The sequence below is a fragment of the Lampetra planeri genome, chromosome 52 (genome assembly GCF_965212315.1).
Source record: "Lampetra planeri chromosome 52, kcLamPlan1.2.h2, whole genome shotgun sequence".
Lineage (NCBI taxonomy): Eukaryota > Metazoa > Chordata > Hyperoartia > Petromyzontiformes > Petromyzontidae > Lampetra > Lampetra planeri.
In genome coordinates this window covers 4,709,954-4,728,950 of record NC_136158.1, presented here as the reverse complement: position 1 = coordinate 4,728,950, position 18,997 = coordinate 4,709,954, and the positions used below count along the sequence as shown (strand labels likewise).

The 18,997-nt window shown below is 49.8% G+C and overlaps 1 protein-coding gene across 1 annotated transcript; it reads left to right on the top strand.

The window, feature by feature from the left end:
- Positions 1-1,429: 1,429 nt before the first annotated feature.
- FNTB (farnesyltransferase, CAAX box, subunit beta) lies at positions 1,430-16,823 on the top strand. Its single transcript, XM_078617067.1, has 12 exons — positions 1,430-1,767; positions 3,300-3,358; positions 4,313-4,385; positions 5,515-5,606; positions 7,694-7,840; positions 9,019-9,102; positions 9,896-9,982; positions 10,201-10,330; positions 11,910-12,042; positions 13,485-13,596; positions 14,693-14,807; positions 15,846-16,823. The coding sequence occupies exons 1-12, from the start codon at positions 1,681-1,683 to the stop codon at positions 15,969-15,971; spliced, it is 1,245 nt and encodes a 414-aa protein (XP_078473193.1). The 5' UTR covers positions 1,430-1,680; the 3' UTR covers positions 15,972-16,823.
- The last annotated feature ends 2,174 nt before the right edge of the window (positions 16,824-18,997 follow it).

The following is an 18,997-nucleotide window of genomic DNA, read 5'->3' as shown; positions in this document are numbered from 1 at the left end:
CTTTTTTATGTGACGTCACAAATGTCTCACCCCGCCCCCCCCTCTAGGTGCGTGACGTCATTTATGGACGGCCCCATAGCGATAGCTGCCACAAGGGGTCCCCTAGGATACACGTGATGTCAGGCAGTTCGAGATGCCGAGAAACCTTTACATGCAAATCCTTACCACACAAACATGATACGGAGATTCATTGGTGATAAGCTCAAAAGTTTAGATTTTTGCCAGGTAAAGCCCACTGAGCTCTGTAAGTATTTTTTCTAAAAGCTACCTGGCCACAATTGATAGCCGAGTGAAGAGGCTTATGTGGAAATGTTTAGCAGCCAAAAATCTGATGACCTGGAGAAAAACCCATGCGACCACCGGGAGAACATGCAAACTCCAAACATATAAACGTTAGGATTGGAGCCGAACCCATACCAGTCGAGGTAGTGAACATCTTGCCACACCCTGGCATTGGCAGCGATGCACAAACACAAATAGAACATGTGTCAATATCACTGCCTTAAAAGAAAAAAAATACCCAAAGTTTCGGCCATTGCCCGAAAAAGGGCCAAAGCACAAGGTGTTTTGAAAGAAGGACCATTGCCCGAAACGTCGCCTGTTTACATGCGTTCCCTATTAAGGCCACACACACAACGTTATCGACACGTGTTGCGTGTTTTGTTATTCACACGTATACAGAAGCACGCTTTTATTTAAATTAAATCTCTACTCATTCAATTGTCAGGGTTTTACCATCCCTTCTAGATTTGAAGCTTTCGTAACTGCAAGGATTCCTATTCTTAGGTTTTTTCGGTAAAGTCACGTAGGTAAAAAATAAAAATTAATAAAAGTAAAATAAAAATCACGACGTTTCGGAGGCAACACAAGCTTCCGTCTTCAGGTGTATCAAGTAACAGCAAGTAACAGCAATCGTGCTGTGACGGTTCCACCTGAAGACGGAAGCTTGTGTTGCCTCCGAAACGTCGTGATTTTTATTTTATTCTTATTTTACTTTTATTAATTTTAGTTAAAAAATGTTACCTACGTGACTTTACCGAAAAAACCTAAGCATATTTTACCATCCCAGTTTACAATCAGCCCAGCGGCCTCCAACCCCTCGACCCCCGTTGGCCACAGCTGAGACAAATGAACAAACGGAATGGGGAAAGGCCCCCCCCGCCCCACCCTCGCCCCGCCCACAACCGGCCAAGCCCCGCCCCCCCGGGCCCCCCCCCCCACAACCGGGCCAACCCCGGCCTCACCCCGGGCCCCCCCCCCCCCGGAAGAGCTGCAACCGAGCGAATCAGCACGCATCGAAACGCGACGGGGTTGTGGGGCGCGCGGGGGGGGGGGCGTGCAAGCTTCGCCCCCCCCCACGCCCCACGAACGAATCAGTCGTCGCGCGAAACGAGAGTTTCCTTCGCCGCTCGCGCAATTTGCGAACGCCACACGCCCCGAAGGCGCCCGTCCAATCGGCGCGTTGCTCGCCCGCAGTGCAACTCGGGGCCCCGGGGGCATTCTGCGATGTTAAAGCTCGCAGCCGTTGCGACTGCACGGGGCGCGTTCCTGTGATTATTAGAGCCGTGCAGCCGTGTGGGAGACGTTGTGCGGGAAGGGGGTTGAGTGGACGAGGTTGAGTGGACGAGGTTTGGTGGACGAGGTTGGAGGCGGTGATTGACGGGGCGAGTAGGAGAGAGGATGAGCGCCGCCACGGCGCCACGGATCGCGCTGAGCAGCGAGGAGTTCACGGACAACGGAGTCGTCAGCCTCACCTCCATCGAGCAGGCGAGCAGAGATGGGAGAGTGAGTGGTGGTGGTGGAGAGACGGGAGAGTGGTGGTGGCGGTGGTGGTGGCGGTGGAGGTGGTGGTGGAGAGACGGGAGAGTGGTGGTGGAGAGTTGGGAGAGTGGTGGTGGTGGAGACGAGGAGAGGAGAGATGGGAGGGTGGTGGTGGTGGTGGAGAGACGGGAGAGTGGTGGTGGTGGAGAGACGGGGAGGGGAGAGATGGGGGAGTGGTGGTGGAGAGATGGGGGAGTGGTGGTGGTGGTGGTGGAGAGACGGGAGAGGAGAGACGGGAGAGTGGTGGTGGAGAGACGGGGAGAGGAGAGATGGGGGAGTGGAGGTGGTGGTGGAGAGACGGGAGAGGAGAGATGGGAGAGTGGTGGTGGTGGTGGTGGAGAGACGGGGAGAGGAGAGATGGGAGAGTGGTGGTGGTGGAGAGTGGGAGAGGAGAGATGGGAGAGTGGTGGTGGTGGAGAGACGGGGAGGGGAGAGACGGGGAGGGGAGAGACGGGGAGGGGAGAGACGGGGAGGGGAGAGACGGGGAGGGGAGAGACGGGAGAGTGGTGGTGGTGGTGGAGAGACGGGAGAGTGGTGGTGGAGAGACGGCGAGGGGAGAGATGGAGTGGTGGTGGAGAGACGGGAGAGGAGAGATGGGAGAGTGGTGGTGGTGGAGAGACGGCGAGGGGAGAGATGGGGGAGTGGTGGTGGTGGAGAGACGGCGAGGGGATTGATGGGAGAGTGGTGGTGGTGGAGAGATGGGAGAGTGGTGATGGTGGTGGTGGAGAGACGGGAGAGTAGTGGTGGTGGTGGAGAGACGGGGGGAGGAGAGATGGGAGAGTGGTGGTGGTGGTGGAGAGACGGGAGAGTGGTGATGGTGGTGGTGGAGAGATGGGAGAGTGGTGGTGGTGGTGGAGAGACGGGAGAGGAGAGATGGGAGAGTGGTGGTGGTGGTGCAGAGATGGGAGAGGAGAGATGGGAGAGTGGTGGTGGTGCAGAGACGGGGAGAGGAGAAATGGGAGAGTGGTGGTTTTGGTGGAGAGGCGGGATAGGAGAGATGGGAGAGTGGTGGTGGTGCAGAGACGGAGAGAGAAGAGATGTCGGGGGAGAGGAGGAGAAGTCTCGACAGGAGAGAAGATAGATGTGTAAACTAGAGAGAGAGACGGGAAGAGATAAGAGCCTCGGGTTGGTCGGGAGATGTGAGAGGAGAGAGATTGGGAAAGAATACGAGGGCGGTATGAAGAACGGTGGGGAGCGAGGCGCAGAGAGATCCTGGTGCGGGGGGTAACGGAGTGAATGCAGTGGCCAAGCGTGCTTGGCCATGGGTCCTTGGTGCGAGGAATGAAATGTGAAGGTTGTATGGCTCCTGTGCAATGTACCACTCGCTTTCGTATCCCAGCTCCTCCGGCCTGTGGTATACCCGGTGCAACTTGGACCACGGACTCAATAGCCGGTTACATGGGAGTGTGGATAGGAGGGCAGGCGAGAGAGTATTGTCAGGCTGATTTGTATGGTTGGTTTCTTTTTGCAATTCACAGAAGCGCATTGAAGACATCATCAAGCAAGCGTGCTCATTGTTCGAGCCGCCCGCTTCTGAGTAAGGAGGAACGCACCCGTCTCCAGATTCCCACACTGCACGTAAAGCATCACAGTACACAGACGTGCAGTCAGCGTTCGTTGCCGACTGTCAATGCGCATCATCATCGGCAGCCACGGTCAATACGCTACTGGATGAAGGTCCAATCCAAGCCCGCCGTCATCTTTCACAATCGTGCGATAAAACAATCCACCCAGCACCTTCACGCGAGCTGATTCCATCGTGCCACCGTCTCCTCGGCAGACGTAGCCTCGGCGGCATTCCGTCCCTTGGCTGCCATTCCGTCATTTCCTTGGCCATTTAGTTGCGTACGCCAACATAAATACGTAAACACTCTGCTCGTGTGGTTATCGTCGTTTGTCAAGGGCATTCTCACCATTTTTGCAGAGTTTTAAGTTTGGCGTTGGGATGTGTGGCCAGTTCCTTTTTAATCAGTGACAGCAGGATGAAACCAGATTGACTTGAGATTAAAACAAAAATGTGCGCTGGGGCAATGCTCAACTCCTATTCACATTGCACCTCCGATTAGCAGGGTTGGCTACGCACGGTGCAAAATAAGTTAAACGTACAGCCCTGAGGCAGTGGCGCGATTTCTACATTCCTATGATGAGGGTCAGAGCTATCCACTGTTGACTTCTCTATAAAGTGGGTGGTATCATTCGTTTAAATCAACCTGGGCGGAATGATGGGCTGAGTCGAGCCCCAAACAAGATTTGAACTCGCAACCTTACGATTGTGAGTCGCTCGCCCTACCACCGAGCCCGCTGAGCCCGAAGTGATAATACTAAAAGTTCCGTACAGATGGGTGTTTCGTACTGCTTCATGGCCACCTCGCAGCAAAAATATTACTTCTAAGTGGTGCACCAACATGTCTTATCGCTGCTTTGGATAACAGCTGTGCAGTGTGTGCAGTTTTCTGTGCTACAACTCGTGCTTTCTTGTCTGCTCTCCCAGACCCAATTTATTTCGAGACAGACATTATCAGTATCTGAAGAAAGGGCTGCATCATTTATCGGACGCATACGAGGTAATAGTGCCCCACTGTTTGGTATGTTTGTGCGTTGTGCGAAAGAGATGGTGATTTTATGCAGTCTGCTACACAGTAATGACTCTTGAGAGACAGGCTGTCAGGCACCCAGCTAAAATGTCTGTGCACCACACATTCAGTCAGTGCTGACTGTTTGTGTGTCTGATGAATGGTGAGCAGCATCTGATGAGTGTGTGGTGCATGGTGGATAGCGAGTGTCTGAAGAGTGTCTGATGAGTGTGTGGTGAGTAGCGAGTGTCTCTGGTGAGGTCGGTGTAAGGCGAGCAGTTAGTGGCGTGAGTGAATGTCTAGTAAATAGTATCATTTGAGCAAAGCTAGACCAAGGCATTGCGGTGACAAGCAAAATTGTGTCTTGAGTTAGTAAGCCGCATTTGATGCCAATAAATGAATGTTACATGGGACCTCGTGGCAAGGCAATGAGTGGCAGATATTACGATTGCACTTGTTATTTAAAATGTGCATTTCATGCTCAACCGAATATGTGGAGACGATCAGTCACTGCACACACCAGCTGATGCAATAACAGAGCCAGACCAGGGCATCTTTAGGATGCTGAGGGTTCCATGTTATTACCAGAGGCTTATAGAGCCAAACTGAGGCACGTTTAAGGTTCTTAAGATGGGATGCGAGGACACCAACGACCACTATTCCTGGTTCAGCCAATCCCGGGTTCTTGGTCGGTCACGTAAGGGTCATCCATTAAATTTCGATTTAAAGCTTTCGTGACTGCAGGGATTCATCTTCTTGGTTCTTTCGGTAAAGTCACGTATAAGGGAAATAATAAAATAATAAAAATAAAACATAAAATAATTCTCACGACGTTTCGGCCACAACGCAAGCAGCCGTCTTCAAATATACGCTCCAAGTGTGGTGGTGTTTCATTCAGACGCTGTCTTCCCGACAGACCTGTTCTTCACCTGAGGACGGCTGCTTGCGTTGTGGCCAAAACGTCGTGAGAATTATTTTATTATGTTTTATTTTTATTATTTTATTATTTCCGAAAGAACCAAGAAGAGGGGTCATCCATTAGTTTTGCCGTGTATGGCGTCAGCGGCAGAGCTCCGGGTTCTTCGGTGGAAACGCGACCTGGCTGTGTCTGTGCCCCCAGTGCCTGGATGCCAGCCGGCCATGGATCTGCTACTGGATCCTGCACGGCCTGGAGCTGCTGGATGAGCCCGTGCCCGACAGCCTCGCTTCGGAGTACGTGACCCAAAACGCGGCTCTTCTTTAGTGGCTGCACTCGGTGGCCGTGTGTCGGAGGCTTTGCAACACAGGCTTGGTAGTTTCCTAAACCCCTTTCCCATTCCGATGACGTACACGTACGTCATCAGTTTTTTTTCCGATTCCGTTTCTGATTACGTACGTTTACGTTCTCGGAACGGGATCGTTTCCGAACGGAATTTGAAGTAAAAAGCCACGTGGGAGGGTGTGTGGCACAGTTTGGCACCAGCTGTCTTAGAGCGCGGTCGTGTCGCTACGGTTCTGTCTGGTGAGTACAGTACAATGTCTTTGAAAACAGCAGTGCTACGCCTTTCTAAATAAAATTAACGCTCACCGCTTGCGCGTTCCGAGATTCAGCGGTGAACGGGACCCACCCTGCTATTTGCAGACGTCTCAGAACGGGAAAGGGGTTAGAAAAAAAAGGACTTTAGAAAGATTTTCACCTTCTTGGTTGTTTCGGTAAAGTCACGTAGAAGGGAAATAATAAAATAATAAAAAATAAAACATAATAAAATATTTACTATGTTTTATTTTTATTGTTTTATTTACAGTACAGCGGTGTGATAACAATGCACGTGACAATCTTTCGATTTAAAGCTTTCGTGACTGCAGGGATTCATCTTCTTGGTTCTTTCGGTAAAGTCACGTAGAAGGGAAATAATAAAAATAAAACATAATAAAATATTTTATTATAAAATATAATTTTTTATTATATAACAAAAAATATTACAAAACATAATAAAATATTTTATTATAAAATATTTTCTTATGTTTTAATTGTATTATTTCCCTTCTACGTGACTTTACCAAAAGAACCAAGAAGATGAATTCCTGCAGTCACGAAAGCTTTAAATCGAAAAATGTTCACGTGCATTGTTGTCACACCGCTGCGCTGTGATTGCTGTCAATTTAAGACATGTTGTGGCAGCCATATGATTGGATCTCCTGAAAGTCACTTAAAAGTATTTCAAGCATTATAAACTTAACGAAGATTCTAATTCACGTCAGACAGCCTTTGGACACAGCCAATTTATGTACGTAATGCATGCACAAGATAAGAGCCACTTATGTTTTATTCACATGGCTTAGCAGGCAATATCCGCTGATTTAAAAAGTTCCTCTGCATGTGGCTCTGGAGCCGCGTGCAGCTCCTTAAGGACTGCAGTGCGGCTCTTGAAATTCGAAAAAGATGGCTCTTGTTGTTATTTGGGTTGCCCACCCCTGACCATGGAAGTCCAGTTCACCATTGGCAGGGGTTGGACCATCTGCGGCTCATTAAGGACTGTTTCGTGACGTTATTTATTAGGGATCCACCGTTTCGTATTGACGTGCTTTGCGGCTCTTGAAATATTGAGTTTTTTTACCGAATGATAAAAAAAAAATTGCACTTGTTATTTTGGTTGCTGACCCCTGCTCTATAGGCACATTGGGATGGTGATTTTCGCTATCAAATGCAGTTTTCCACAAGCACTGCAACCCACTCGAACATGATCATTATCCGTAGTTGGTCACTGCCCCAGGTGCACGTACTCTGATGTGTTTAAAAACGCAAAAAATAAAGTGGGTATGGACAAAGTATAAAGGGGCCATTGCAGTGACCGGAGTGGCTGAGCGACGTAAAATTAGATATGCAGTTGTAGCAAGGTTGTAAATATTCCCCTGTAGTACCCGATTTAGCGCGGCTAAGATGTTGGCAGTGACGGTAAATTATCATTTGCGGGCTGCATCGAAGCTGGAGGTCTTGTGTAACCACGGTCCATGACTTCCACATTCCGGCTATATGCCTAATTATATATATGCCCCATCATTGAATTCGTAGGAGTACAACAAATGCACCGCTGCTACTGATCTATGAATAATTGTATCAATACATCATCATTTCAAGCGTGACATTTCCAAACACTGTATTGGCTCAGCGGTGACGAGTGCTGCCCGAAGCTCGCTTGAGCAGGGAGACGGCCACATTCGACCTGCGATGCTGAGCCGGTGAATCAACTTGCGTTGGTGAGCCGGTGAATCAACTTGCGATGCTGAGCCGCGTGCTGCGTGCTGCCTGCCGCGTGCAGTGTGTGTGCGTTCCTCAAGCTCTGCCAGTGTGCGGACGGCGGGTTCGGGGGTGGCCCGGGACAGCAGGCGCACCTGGCGCCCACGTACGCGGCCGTCAACGCGCTCTGCATCCTGGGCACGGAGGAGTCGTACGCAGTCATAGACCGGTAGGTAACCCCACGCTTTCACTCCGTGCCACACCGTTATCCCACTCCGCACCGCACTGGTAACCCCACGCTTTCACTCCGCGCCGCACCGTTATCCCACTCCGCACCGCACTGGTAACCCCACGCTTTCACTCCGCGCCACACCGTTATCCCACTCCGCACCGCACTGGTAACCCCACGCTTTCACTCTGCACCACACCGTTATCCCACTCCACACCGCACTGGTAACCCCACGCTTTCACTCCGCGCCACACCGTTATCCCACTCCGCACCGCACTGGTAACCCCACGCTTTCACTCTGCGCCACACCGTTATCCCACTCACACCGCACTGGTAACCCCACGCTTTCACTCCGCGCCACACCGTTATCCCACTCCGCACCGCACTGGTAACCCCACGCTTTCACTCTGCGCCACACCGTTATCCCACTCCGCACCGCACTGGTAACCCCACGCTTTCACTCCGCGCCGCACCGTTATCCCACTCCGCACCGCACTGGTAACCCCACGCTTTCACTCTGCGCCACACCGTTATCCCACTCCGCACCGCACTGGTAACCCCACGCTTTCACTCCGCGCCGCACCGTTATCCCACTCCGCACCGCACTGGTAACCCCACGCTTTCACTCTGCGCCACACCGTTATCCCACTCCACACCGCACTGGTAACCCCACGCTTTCACTCTGCGCCGCACCGTTATCCCACTCCGCACCGCACTGGTAACCCCACGCTTTCACTCCGCGCCGCACCGTTATCCCACTCCGCACCGCACTGGTAACCCCACGCTTTCACTCTGCGCCGCACCGTTATCCCACTCCGCACCGCACTGGTAACCCCACGCTTTCACTCTGCGCCACACCGTTATCCCACTCCGCACCGCACTGGTAACCCCACGCTTTCACTCTGCGCCACACTGTTATCCCACTCCGCACCGCACTGGTAACCCCACGCTTTCACTCCGCGCCACACCGTTATCCCACTCTGCACCGGTAGCCCGGACTTTCACTTCGCACCGCACTAGCATTCCATGCTTTCTTTCTGCACTGACCTTGTAGCCTATTCTTTCACTCTGCATCACAACGTGAGCCCTCAATGTCACTCGACACTGTCGCACTGTGGTACGCACTGTGTTGCACCGTGGTATGACACTGTGCTGTGCTGCACTGTGGCATCGCACAGGGAGAAGCTGCAGAGTTTCCTGTACCGCATAAAGCAGCCCAACGGAGATTTCTGCATGCACGAAGGAGGAGAGACGGATGTCAGGTAACGCGGCCACCTGGGTTTAAAACCGGGTTTTTGAATGAAGTGAGTTGATGGTCTTGAGGGCTGCATCGGTTTGACTGCCTATTGTTGAATGTTACTCTGAGTGGTGGGGTGGGTAGGAAAGTGCTGCCCCCTGGCTATGTGGATCAGAGGCATAGCTGTCAACCCCTTATCAGTGCCCTACCTTATTACAGACCAAATCAGACCTACTTGGTCATCCTTTGTTAATCTCAACGTTCATCCTACAAAGTCCCATCACAAAGGAGAAACACATACAAGGAGACCATTTTTTTGTTGACCATATTGAAACAGCTGAACTCAATTTCCCTGTACAAGAATGAGTAAACCGTATGGATTGACAGGTGTGCAGAGGTCACTTGAGGAGATTTTCAGTGGTAGTTCTGTGGTTTCCACTTCCGTTGGCCATTCTCTAATATGAAGCGTTGCACTGCTGTGCGAGGGATCCGAATGGATTATTTGTTTTATGCAGGGCTGAGTGCATTAATAAATGGACCAGTTGCAAGCACGTGTGTTACCTTTGTACTCACTTTGGATGACACGTTGAGAAGGGTCACCGGAGTGTGAATGCGCTATGGAATACGCGAGAGTACATGGCGGATATCCGAATGGATGCTTTGTCTCGTGACAATATAGGGATGGCACAATTGGGAAAAAATGTAGTTAAAAGATACATAGAAAAATATTAAACCACCGTTGACTTCCCATAAAGTGTTCGGGTGGCACGTGGCTTCGAGGGTGATTTTGTTGAGTTTTTTTTTGCTTTATCCACTAGGAGCGCGTACTGTGCAGCCTCTGTGGCTTCCCTCACCTACATCATGGAACCCAAGCTCTTTGAAGGAACAGCCGATTGGGTGGTCAGGTATTGCACCTTAATAATTTCCCAATACTCATCTAACGCACCGATGCGCTGTCATCCTCCGTATCTACACGTGTGCCCGTTTGTGTCTCGCGGTTAATATTGGGGAGCGGCGGTGCAGTGCTAGGAACCCTGGAGACCCGAGTTTGATTCCTACTCACGGCATACCTCTGCACGCGCATGCGTGCGGTTGTGTTTGCCCTCTATCGCTTGTACCGCAGTTGTCAGAACTGGGAGGGTGGCATTGGTGGCGTGCCAGGCATGGAGGCGCACGGTGGATACACGTTCTGTGGTCTCGCCGCCCTCGTGATTCTGCGCAAGGAGCGAATGTTGGATCTGCAGAGACTTCTGGTGTGTACAGTCACCCTTCCTCATTGTTCCTCGCTGAATGAAACTGCAATGATCCGCTTTGTAATGTAACGTAACGGTTGTTGATAATCATGCACTTGCGCAGCCCTTTTCACAGCTTAGCGCTGAGCCGGCTTCATTGAGATCCTGGGTTCATATTCAGGTGGGCCGTTCACTGTGATTACACTGGGTTCTCAAGTGTAGCGAGTAGATGGCCTCAGCCTGGTCACCAGTTACTGCACAAAAAGACACCACATTGAAATTGGTTCTGCACTAAAGTTGACTAAATTATAGGTCTGAAAACTAAGCAAAAATAGCCTTTTTTCAGTCACATGACGAACAATACTTTCAGTGGAAGGGAAAGTGGAAAAGTGCTGTGCCCGACTGCATACGCCAGTGTTAACTTGAATGGAGCTCAGAAATAGCTCTGTCACGTCCGCTTCCACGAGCCATTCTCTAACGTGAAGGGTTGCACCGCTGTACGAGAAATCTGAACGGGCACGTCATCTCACGACATGATGCCGACGGCAAATTTTAGACTATATTAGATAAGAAGACATTGTTTAAGAGAAGCATGGAGATGCTTTGACTCTGGACCAGGGGCTCCAAAGGCGCGCATGGCTCTTTGCGGACTGCTCCATTATGTAATGTACAGTGGTACCTCGGGATACGTCGTTAATTCGTTCCAGAAGGTAGGAGGACTTATACCGAAAATGACGTATACCAAACGAATTTTTCCCATGAGAAATAAAAGGAAAGGAAATAATCCGTTCCAGAGTATCAGAAGTTATATTTTATATGGCATATTATACATTAATGGGGTTGTATAAAACTATTTAGACACTACTTATTACTAAAATGCATACATAAAATAAAATAAATTGAAATAAAATTTAACATCACTTTACCTTGCTGAGAGGAGTTGATAGCCTACGAGGATGGTGGTGAGAAAGGGTGGAGGAGGAGATGTTATTTTTTGGAAGGAGAGTCCCCGCCCATTAAAACTTCAGGAAGCTGAAATTCTGGGGTTTTTTCTCTTTTCTGTCTTTTTTTTCTTGACTTGGACCTGGTTGAGGCTCACCAGGTTTGAGTTTTACTAAAAACCTGTCCATTGAAATTTGTTTTTGCCTTCTTCTAAGAATGTTCCTGAAGTGTGACAGTCTGGTCATTCCACATAATACTGTTATGGCTTGTTAGAGCCGTAACAGTATTTTGTGGAATGAGCCGTAACAGTATTGTGTACGCGGGTACTGTACGCGGTGACTCATCCCGACCCATACAAGTTCTAGCAAGCGCGTCGTATCCCAAGCAAGACGTCGTATCCCAATACATTTTTTCTTGTCAAAACACGACGTATACCAAAGTCGACGTATTCCAAAACAATCGTATACCGAGGTATGATTGTATATATGTATGTATTCACATGCATTGCGGCTCTTGAAATATTGCGTTTCGTACTGAATTCGAAAAAAAAAAATGTCTCTCCTTGTTAATTTCGTTGTCGACCCCTACCCTGGACAATCGGGCCAGCGTGAGGCTGACGATGATTCGTGCTCCTCCTGCTCTCTGCGTATGGTGGCAGCGGTGGGTCGTGAACAGGCAGATGAGGTTCGAAGGCGGCTTCCAGGGCCGTACGAACAAGCTGGTGGACGGCTGCTACTCGTTCTGGCAGGCGGGGCTGCTGCCCCTGCTACATCGATCCCTAATGAATGAGGGTAAGGCTCGCCCCCCCCCCCTCGTTCCCCCCTTACCCCCCCCAATACAATCCCTGCCATTCCTTGCCTTGCCACTCATCTCACACACTGCTGCACTTTAAATGTCATGGGGGAGCTGCCCTGCAGTGTAATGGTCAGCGCTCTGGACGAGCAATCAAGAAGGAGAGGGAGGGGGCAGGGGGAGGTCACCACTTTGATTTCCATCTCTCGGCGCAGCGGTTGAAACGCACTACGGTGTAGTCGATCGACAGGTCGTGTGTGGTGGGGCAAAGTGTGTGTGGGTACGCTAACCTCTTCCAAGAAGTCTGCTCGGCGTGGAAGAGTAGGCCAAAATATCCTCGCGAGCTCCATTCACCAAGAGGGCCTTTCGTCAGCAGTGTCGTGAGCAAGCATTTGCGGGGCCGCCCCTTTGCTGTTACAAAAATAGTCGTGACGCCGTATGGCTCCAGACAGATGTGGGGGATTAAAGGTTTTCTCGAATGGCCCTGTTGCATGAAGAGGCAAATATTTGTGAGATTAAAGAGAGACGAGCAAGAGACCGATAAAATAGCTGTGGGCAAGAGATGACGGCGAGACAAACAAGAGCGAGATGAGAGGGCTCAGAGATGAGAGGCGCGGATCGGCGATACGTCCTCGTGACGTCACGATGCCATGCGGCTTCACGAAGTCGCATACGATGTCACATGGCCCATCGGCGCGCACTTATTTCTATCACGTGACCCAATCGAAAATACAGACAAAGAGCCCTGCGCAAGTGCACATTCAGAGAAGTCATTGCCGCAAACCATCACGGCCAATGCATTTACCATGATCATCCGTGGCGTCTTGGGAGTGCCGATGCCGGCAACGTTGCCCCTCACATTGCCCCATCAGTTTTATCTTTGACTTGATCTCTCAAAAACCCTCCAAGCACCGGGCCTCGATTGCTGTAAAGACAGTGGATTGGGCTCATTGACCCACCCATCTCTGAAAAGGAGCTTCAGAGCTCATTGGATTCTTCCAGGCTAAATAAAGATTCTGATTCTGAATGTGTGCGCGTGTGTGCGTGCGCACATGTTTGTGCTGTTCAGGGAGTAAGCTCTGAGCTTGGTCCCCTGAGCTGCGGGGAGCGGTAGTGTAGTGGTTAGCACTTCGTACTACGCACCCGGTGATTCCCATTCACGGCCAACACCAGTGGCGATTATCTGAACCGGTCCTGGGCCTCCCCTGTATGTATGTACGATGAACATCTTTTGTACCTCACGTAACCAACCGTGCCAATCTCGTGCGATGTGTAACATCACTACTAGGGAGACAAAGGCGGCTGGGAATGGCGCTCACCGCTCGCCCCCCTCGTGTGCTGTGCCCCGCCTTCATAGGTGCTTCTCGCTAACATGCACTTGCTCCAAAAGTCGAAGGCTACACGGGGGATCTTTGTCTTGTCTTTGTTTTACGCTGTTCAGGGGACCAAGCGCTGAGCGAGCAGCGCTGGATGTTCCACCAGGAGGCGCTGCAGGAGTATCTGCTCATGTGCTGCCAGCATGTTGCCGGAGGGCTGTTGGACAAACCCGGAAAGTAGGGCCCTTCCTCCTCGAGTCATCTTCTCACTTTAGTCCTCTGCACAATGGCTCAAATTTCCACCATTCTGTCCAATTTTGAGCTTTCTTCTTCATTTCTCTGGACGGCAGCCCCTTCCTACCTCGCCTGGCATACAGGAGGTCATGGGTTCGATCCCGACCCTAACGCCTGTATATTTGGCGTTTGCATGTCTCTCTCCCCGTGGTCGCGTGGATTTTACTCTGGGTCCTCCGGTTTTTCCCCTCCACATTTAAAATTAACATGTGTTTAGAGTATTTGCTTGCTAAAATTTTCACGTGATGCTAAGCCACTTCGTTTGGGCTATCATTTGTGGCCAGGTCGCTTCTGAAAAAGAGCTATATAGCTCAGTGGGTCTTACCTGGTAAAATAAATGAATGAAAGTTAAAATAAATCTTTTCGTAAGTCCCCTCCTCCTTGAGTCACCTTCTTCTTTACTCCTCTGCCCAATGGCTCAAACTTCCACCATCCTGTCTACTGGACGTCTGCGAAAAAGAGCTTTACAGCTCATGGGATTCCTCCAGTATAAATAAAGATTTTGACTCCAATTGCCTTGGAACCTTCTCTAGAACCTCGACATTTCTCTTTCTTTCCATCCAACTGATTTTCTCCATTCGATGCCAAAACCCACACCTCAAAACGTCGATGTACCAGGGTGACCAAAAACACAAGGCTTGCTTCTCAGGGCACTTACTGGGCCAGGATTGCGGTTTCTGTTTGAAAGGACGAAAGAACAGGCAGTTCCTCTGTGCCTTTATCTGTCTGAATGACAACGGCATATGCTTTATATACTTTTCCTTTTTCTGGCAGAGTTTTTTGTAAAATGTGTTTTTTTTGTTGGAATTCGTACTTGTGTGCCACTGCCAACACAGCATCGCCAAAATAGCTTTCATTTATCGCCAAATAACAAACGTCTTAAAGCGCAGCTTTCATCCCAGGGGACCCTCTGATGGCAGCTGTCCCTGCTGTGGTGCCATTTTACTAGTGCCCACAGCCTCTTGCAAGCAAGCAGCAAGGGCTTGCGGATATCGGCGTGCGGGAGTTTGTGTTGATTGCTTTGCAACTACCGTTGCAGGGCGAGGGACTTCTACCACACGTGCTACTGCCTGAGCGGTCTCTCTGTGGCTCAGCACTTCTGTAAAGACGGCTTGTCCAAGGATACCATCGTTGGGAAGGAGAGCAATGCCCTGGTGGGTGACGTCTGTTTGCGTGTACACAGTGGCTTTGGGCGCTGATAATACGAACCCAGAGAGCAGAGTTTGATTCCCGGCCATGGATCAAAATCAGTGGCGAGTCACCTTCTGAACTGGTCCCTGGTGCGGTGTGCAAACAGCACTGGGGAAACAGATAACCGGGCCTGGTGCTGGGCTACATGGCCCCCTCATATGCTATACTTCACCACGGTGGTTAGTGCGGGTTGGTAAGGCAGAGGGGAATAGGGGTTGGGATTGGTTAAGCTATCATTCGCCACTTGTGTTAGCCATAGCAGGAAATCGAACTCGGGTCACCGGTTTCATATCGCATTGCCGCTAAATCCCGGCACCACCACTCCCACCCTTGATTGTCCTTCACCGCAAAGTTGGTGCAAAATGTGGCTCCCAGCCTATTGACCGGTACGTCTAGGACCAGTCATGTAACTGCCTGTGCTCCGCAGACTGCACAGGATGCCAGTGCAATGGCGCATAGCTTCAAGGTCGGTCTCTTGACCTATAAATAACAATACTTTCCTTTTATATTGTGTAATTCGTGCTAATAGCATTCCATAATGCTGTAAAGCCCTCCACGGTCAGGGACCCTGCTATCTGAAGGATATTCTCCTCCTTACTGCCCTTCCATCTGCCAACAAGGGATTGCTAAACATCCTGAGGGTGCAATTACAAACACGGCTCCCACCCTGTGGATTCCCTACGTCATCGAATAAGGGACTGTCTGACCGTCAAAAGTTTCAAAAAACTAATTAAACCATTACCCGCTTAACCTGGCATTTACAGATGAAGAATAACATAGCATCGCCAAAGTTACGGTTTAAATTAACGTGGTTATTATTTTCATTGCATGTTTTTTAAAATATTTATTGGAACGATAATGTATGTACCCAGGCGCCTTGTCTTAAGAAAGGCACCTTTAAAGAAATGAAGTTTAGATGGATTTCTTGACGTGGGCAATAACGCCCTGCTGCTGCTGCTGCTAACCGTCACCGCTGCGACTCGCCTCTTCCCCTTCGGCAGCAACCGACCCACCCAATCTACAACATCGACCCCGACAAGGTGGCCAGAGCTCTCGTCCACTTCTCCAAGTTGGGGATTCCGATTCGCGTGTGCCCTGCTGACGAACCGGACAAGTTGAACCCCTGACGCAGACACTGACCCCCCCCCCCATCCCACACCGCCCCTTTGCCAAAGTCCAAGCAACACTCCCAACCCCCACTCTGGCTATACGGCCCTCGGGACACTAGGATGCAACATGGGCTGTCAGGACCGCGTCGTGCAGCGTGGCGAGTGAAAAGTGGCGAAAGAGCGAAATATTGCTTCCGCAATGGGTGCCGCTACTCTCGGGCAACGTTCGGGGAAAATCCTCGCTGGCAATTGTCACAGGCGACAACGTTTGCTGTGGAAGAGCAATGGGTAACCTGTTGCAAGCAAGATAGATAAGAGAGATGGAGAGACTCGGAGACGAGGTAGAGATTAATGGTCGCTTACAGGCGGTGTGTCATGATGCCATGTGACGCCACAACGTCCACTGACGTGAAGTCATGTGACTTGCCAGCACACTTTATGTTGCTTTAAAAAATATGAATTCATTGCATTTGCTATGATCATCTGTGGCAACTTGGTACCAAAGTGGCACAGTGTTGGGGTTCTGTCGAGCCAATGAAAACTGTTGAAAAGTGTGGCTGATGAACAGCGATTGGTCTACAGGGCACACACCCTCGAGCAGTCATTTGACCTCTGTAACCTCACGGGAAGTTGTTATTGTAGGTGCCTGCTAGGTGGAGCAACGATCGGATGTGTTCATGTTTGGGTAACGCTTTTTTCTCCCCGATGGAAAGTGGTGCAGCAACTGTTGCAAGTGACAATTAGAAGCAATGATTCTTGCCCAAAAATTTGCCCTAGTGTGTTATGGCCTTCGGCGATGCTTCTATCACAAATGTTGAATTGAAAAACAATGTTCTCAGTGTACTTGCCTTATTAAAAATTGGAAAAGAGCATCGTACTGTGACAGAATTTGAGTTTCTCAACGGTTGCGATTTACGCGGGAAGCGGCGTTGTCGTGGTTCGCATACCGCAGTCACGACATTGGCGACCCAGGTTCGATTCCTGAGCATGGTGTGCAAGCAACCAGCCACGGCTGGAATTTACTCCTGACCTGGGTCTCTATATCTGCACCAAGAAATGAGCACCCAGTGTGGTCATTTAATGACATCCAAAATCAAGAAGGGAAAGGTGACCGAGCATACCTGTGCTGACATTAATAGGCGCTCTCGTGAACAAAGCTTTTCCTGGCGTTGACTTTATGCAACAACATTGTGGCATCCTAGTGTTCGGAGGGTCTCCGAAATTTCCTTGCGTCGTTTTACAAAATAAACGCGCAAACTGAGCTTTGAATTTCTGAAGCGCAAGTCCTTCTGCTTGATCATGCAATCTTTTACAGTGGTTGAAATCTTGAAACAATTGCACCCGAGCCGTGCTGTTGACGTTAAAAGTACTTGTTCAAATATTGTGGAGAGATGAGACCCCCCCCCCCCTGTCCATTATTTAATCAAACAAAGTGTCTCATCGCATAACCCCAGACAGGCTGCAAGAGTCTCAACGCCCACCTGCAAGCGACGGGGCAGGACAGCGGCTCCAATCGGCATCTCTTCAGTCGACTTACTATATCCAGCATGGCCCCACGTGACAATATAAAAAAAAACCCATTGTGAAACTTACGAGATACCGACACATTCTGTCAATAACACTGCCCCTAAAAGGAAATGTTATAATAGATGACATTGGCCACCCTTCTTCTCTGCCACTGCCCGAAAGCAGGCTTGAGGGTTAATTGGAAATAGCAACGCTGACGTAGGGGTTTAGATGGCCAGCCAGGAACCTCATTGGGTGCGGAATGAACTTCTATCATCCCGTCGGGAAGCGAGTTATAAGGGGCGACCGTTCGCGATGCGTTCTGTTGAAGTTCGCCACGGGTACAGTGCAGGTCGTCTTGTAAATCATCGCCCACCCGTGCATCAGATGTCCACTAGAGTGGGAAGTGACACGTTGAAGTTTGTGTTTGTGTTGATCCACAATGTGAAAACGAGGCTCGACTCCCTGTAGGCAGCTCTGAAAATGGACCTCTCTTTGTGCCTTAACATCGTTTAAAATAGCTGGGATGTAATGGATGAGGAAACCTGATGTAAGTGAATAATGTCAATCGCACCGTTGCACTCCATTGCCCTTTTTAATGATGGCCATATTGTGAAAGTCGACCTGATGAGATTTCTATTGTTTCTCAAATTTGGCCTCCATGGCCCATGCTGCCATCAACCCTTGAGTAGAACTGGCATCGTCATCATCTTCATCATACATAAAGGGCCAGGTTCACGTGTTAATGAATTGGCCGTCAGAACTTCACGTAGTCTTGGCGATTTGTCCCATTGTTGGCAATGGAGATGAGTTTTTACCAAATATGTTGGGAGGGAAAAAATACAATTGGCAAGACATGATTCAGGATCGACGTATTTGCTCTAACAAATGTTAAAACTTGCAGCATTCATGTGTCGTCATCGCCTTGGCTGGAATACTGTTTCGGTTGACGTTTGCGTTCAGAAGAGTCCACAGGTTAAATTTTTCAGCAATTCGACAATAAAACTGAAATGTATCGGCTTGTTCTGCGTTACCTGCCTGTGTTGGAAGCTTTTGTATGTTGTGCTCGGGTTATCACGGTAGATGTACACTTTATTCCAAAGTAGTTTCCACTCCAGATTAACTATTACACATAAATACAGGACTTATATTATTACATTTCCATCGGGAAACGCTTTCATCTGTTTGCCAGTCTATTAATGCTTTGTTCTATATCTCTCAATTTCATTGGTAGGGTTGAGTGGATTGTATATTTTCAAAGGTGTTCGAATTCTAGATACTGCTGTTCCAGGACCAGTCATTACCAGTGTCTCGTGCAGTGGTTCTCAACTCTGTCGACATGGTGCCCCCCCCCCCCCCTATCAGGCAAGGCCATTGGGCCCCTCATGCCCCCTCCCAGGTTACTCAAGCCACAACATGTTCCCAGGTGCATTCAATATTTCTCCTGCACGGTGACCATGCCAAAGCCTGTATCCCCTGTCCCCCCTTGGAAGGGCACCCACCTATGGTTTGACAACTACTGGCTATAATGCTGTCCT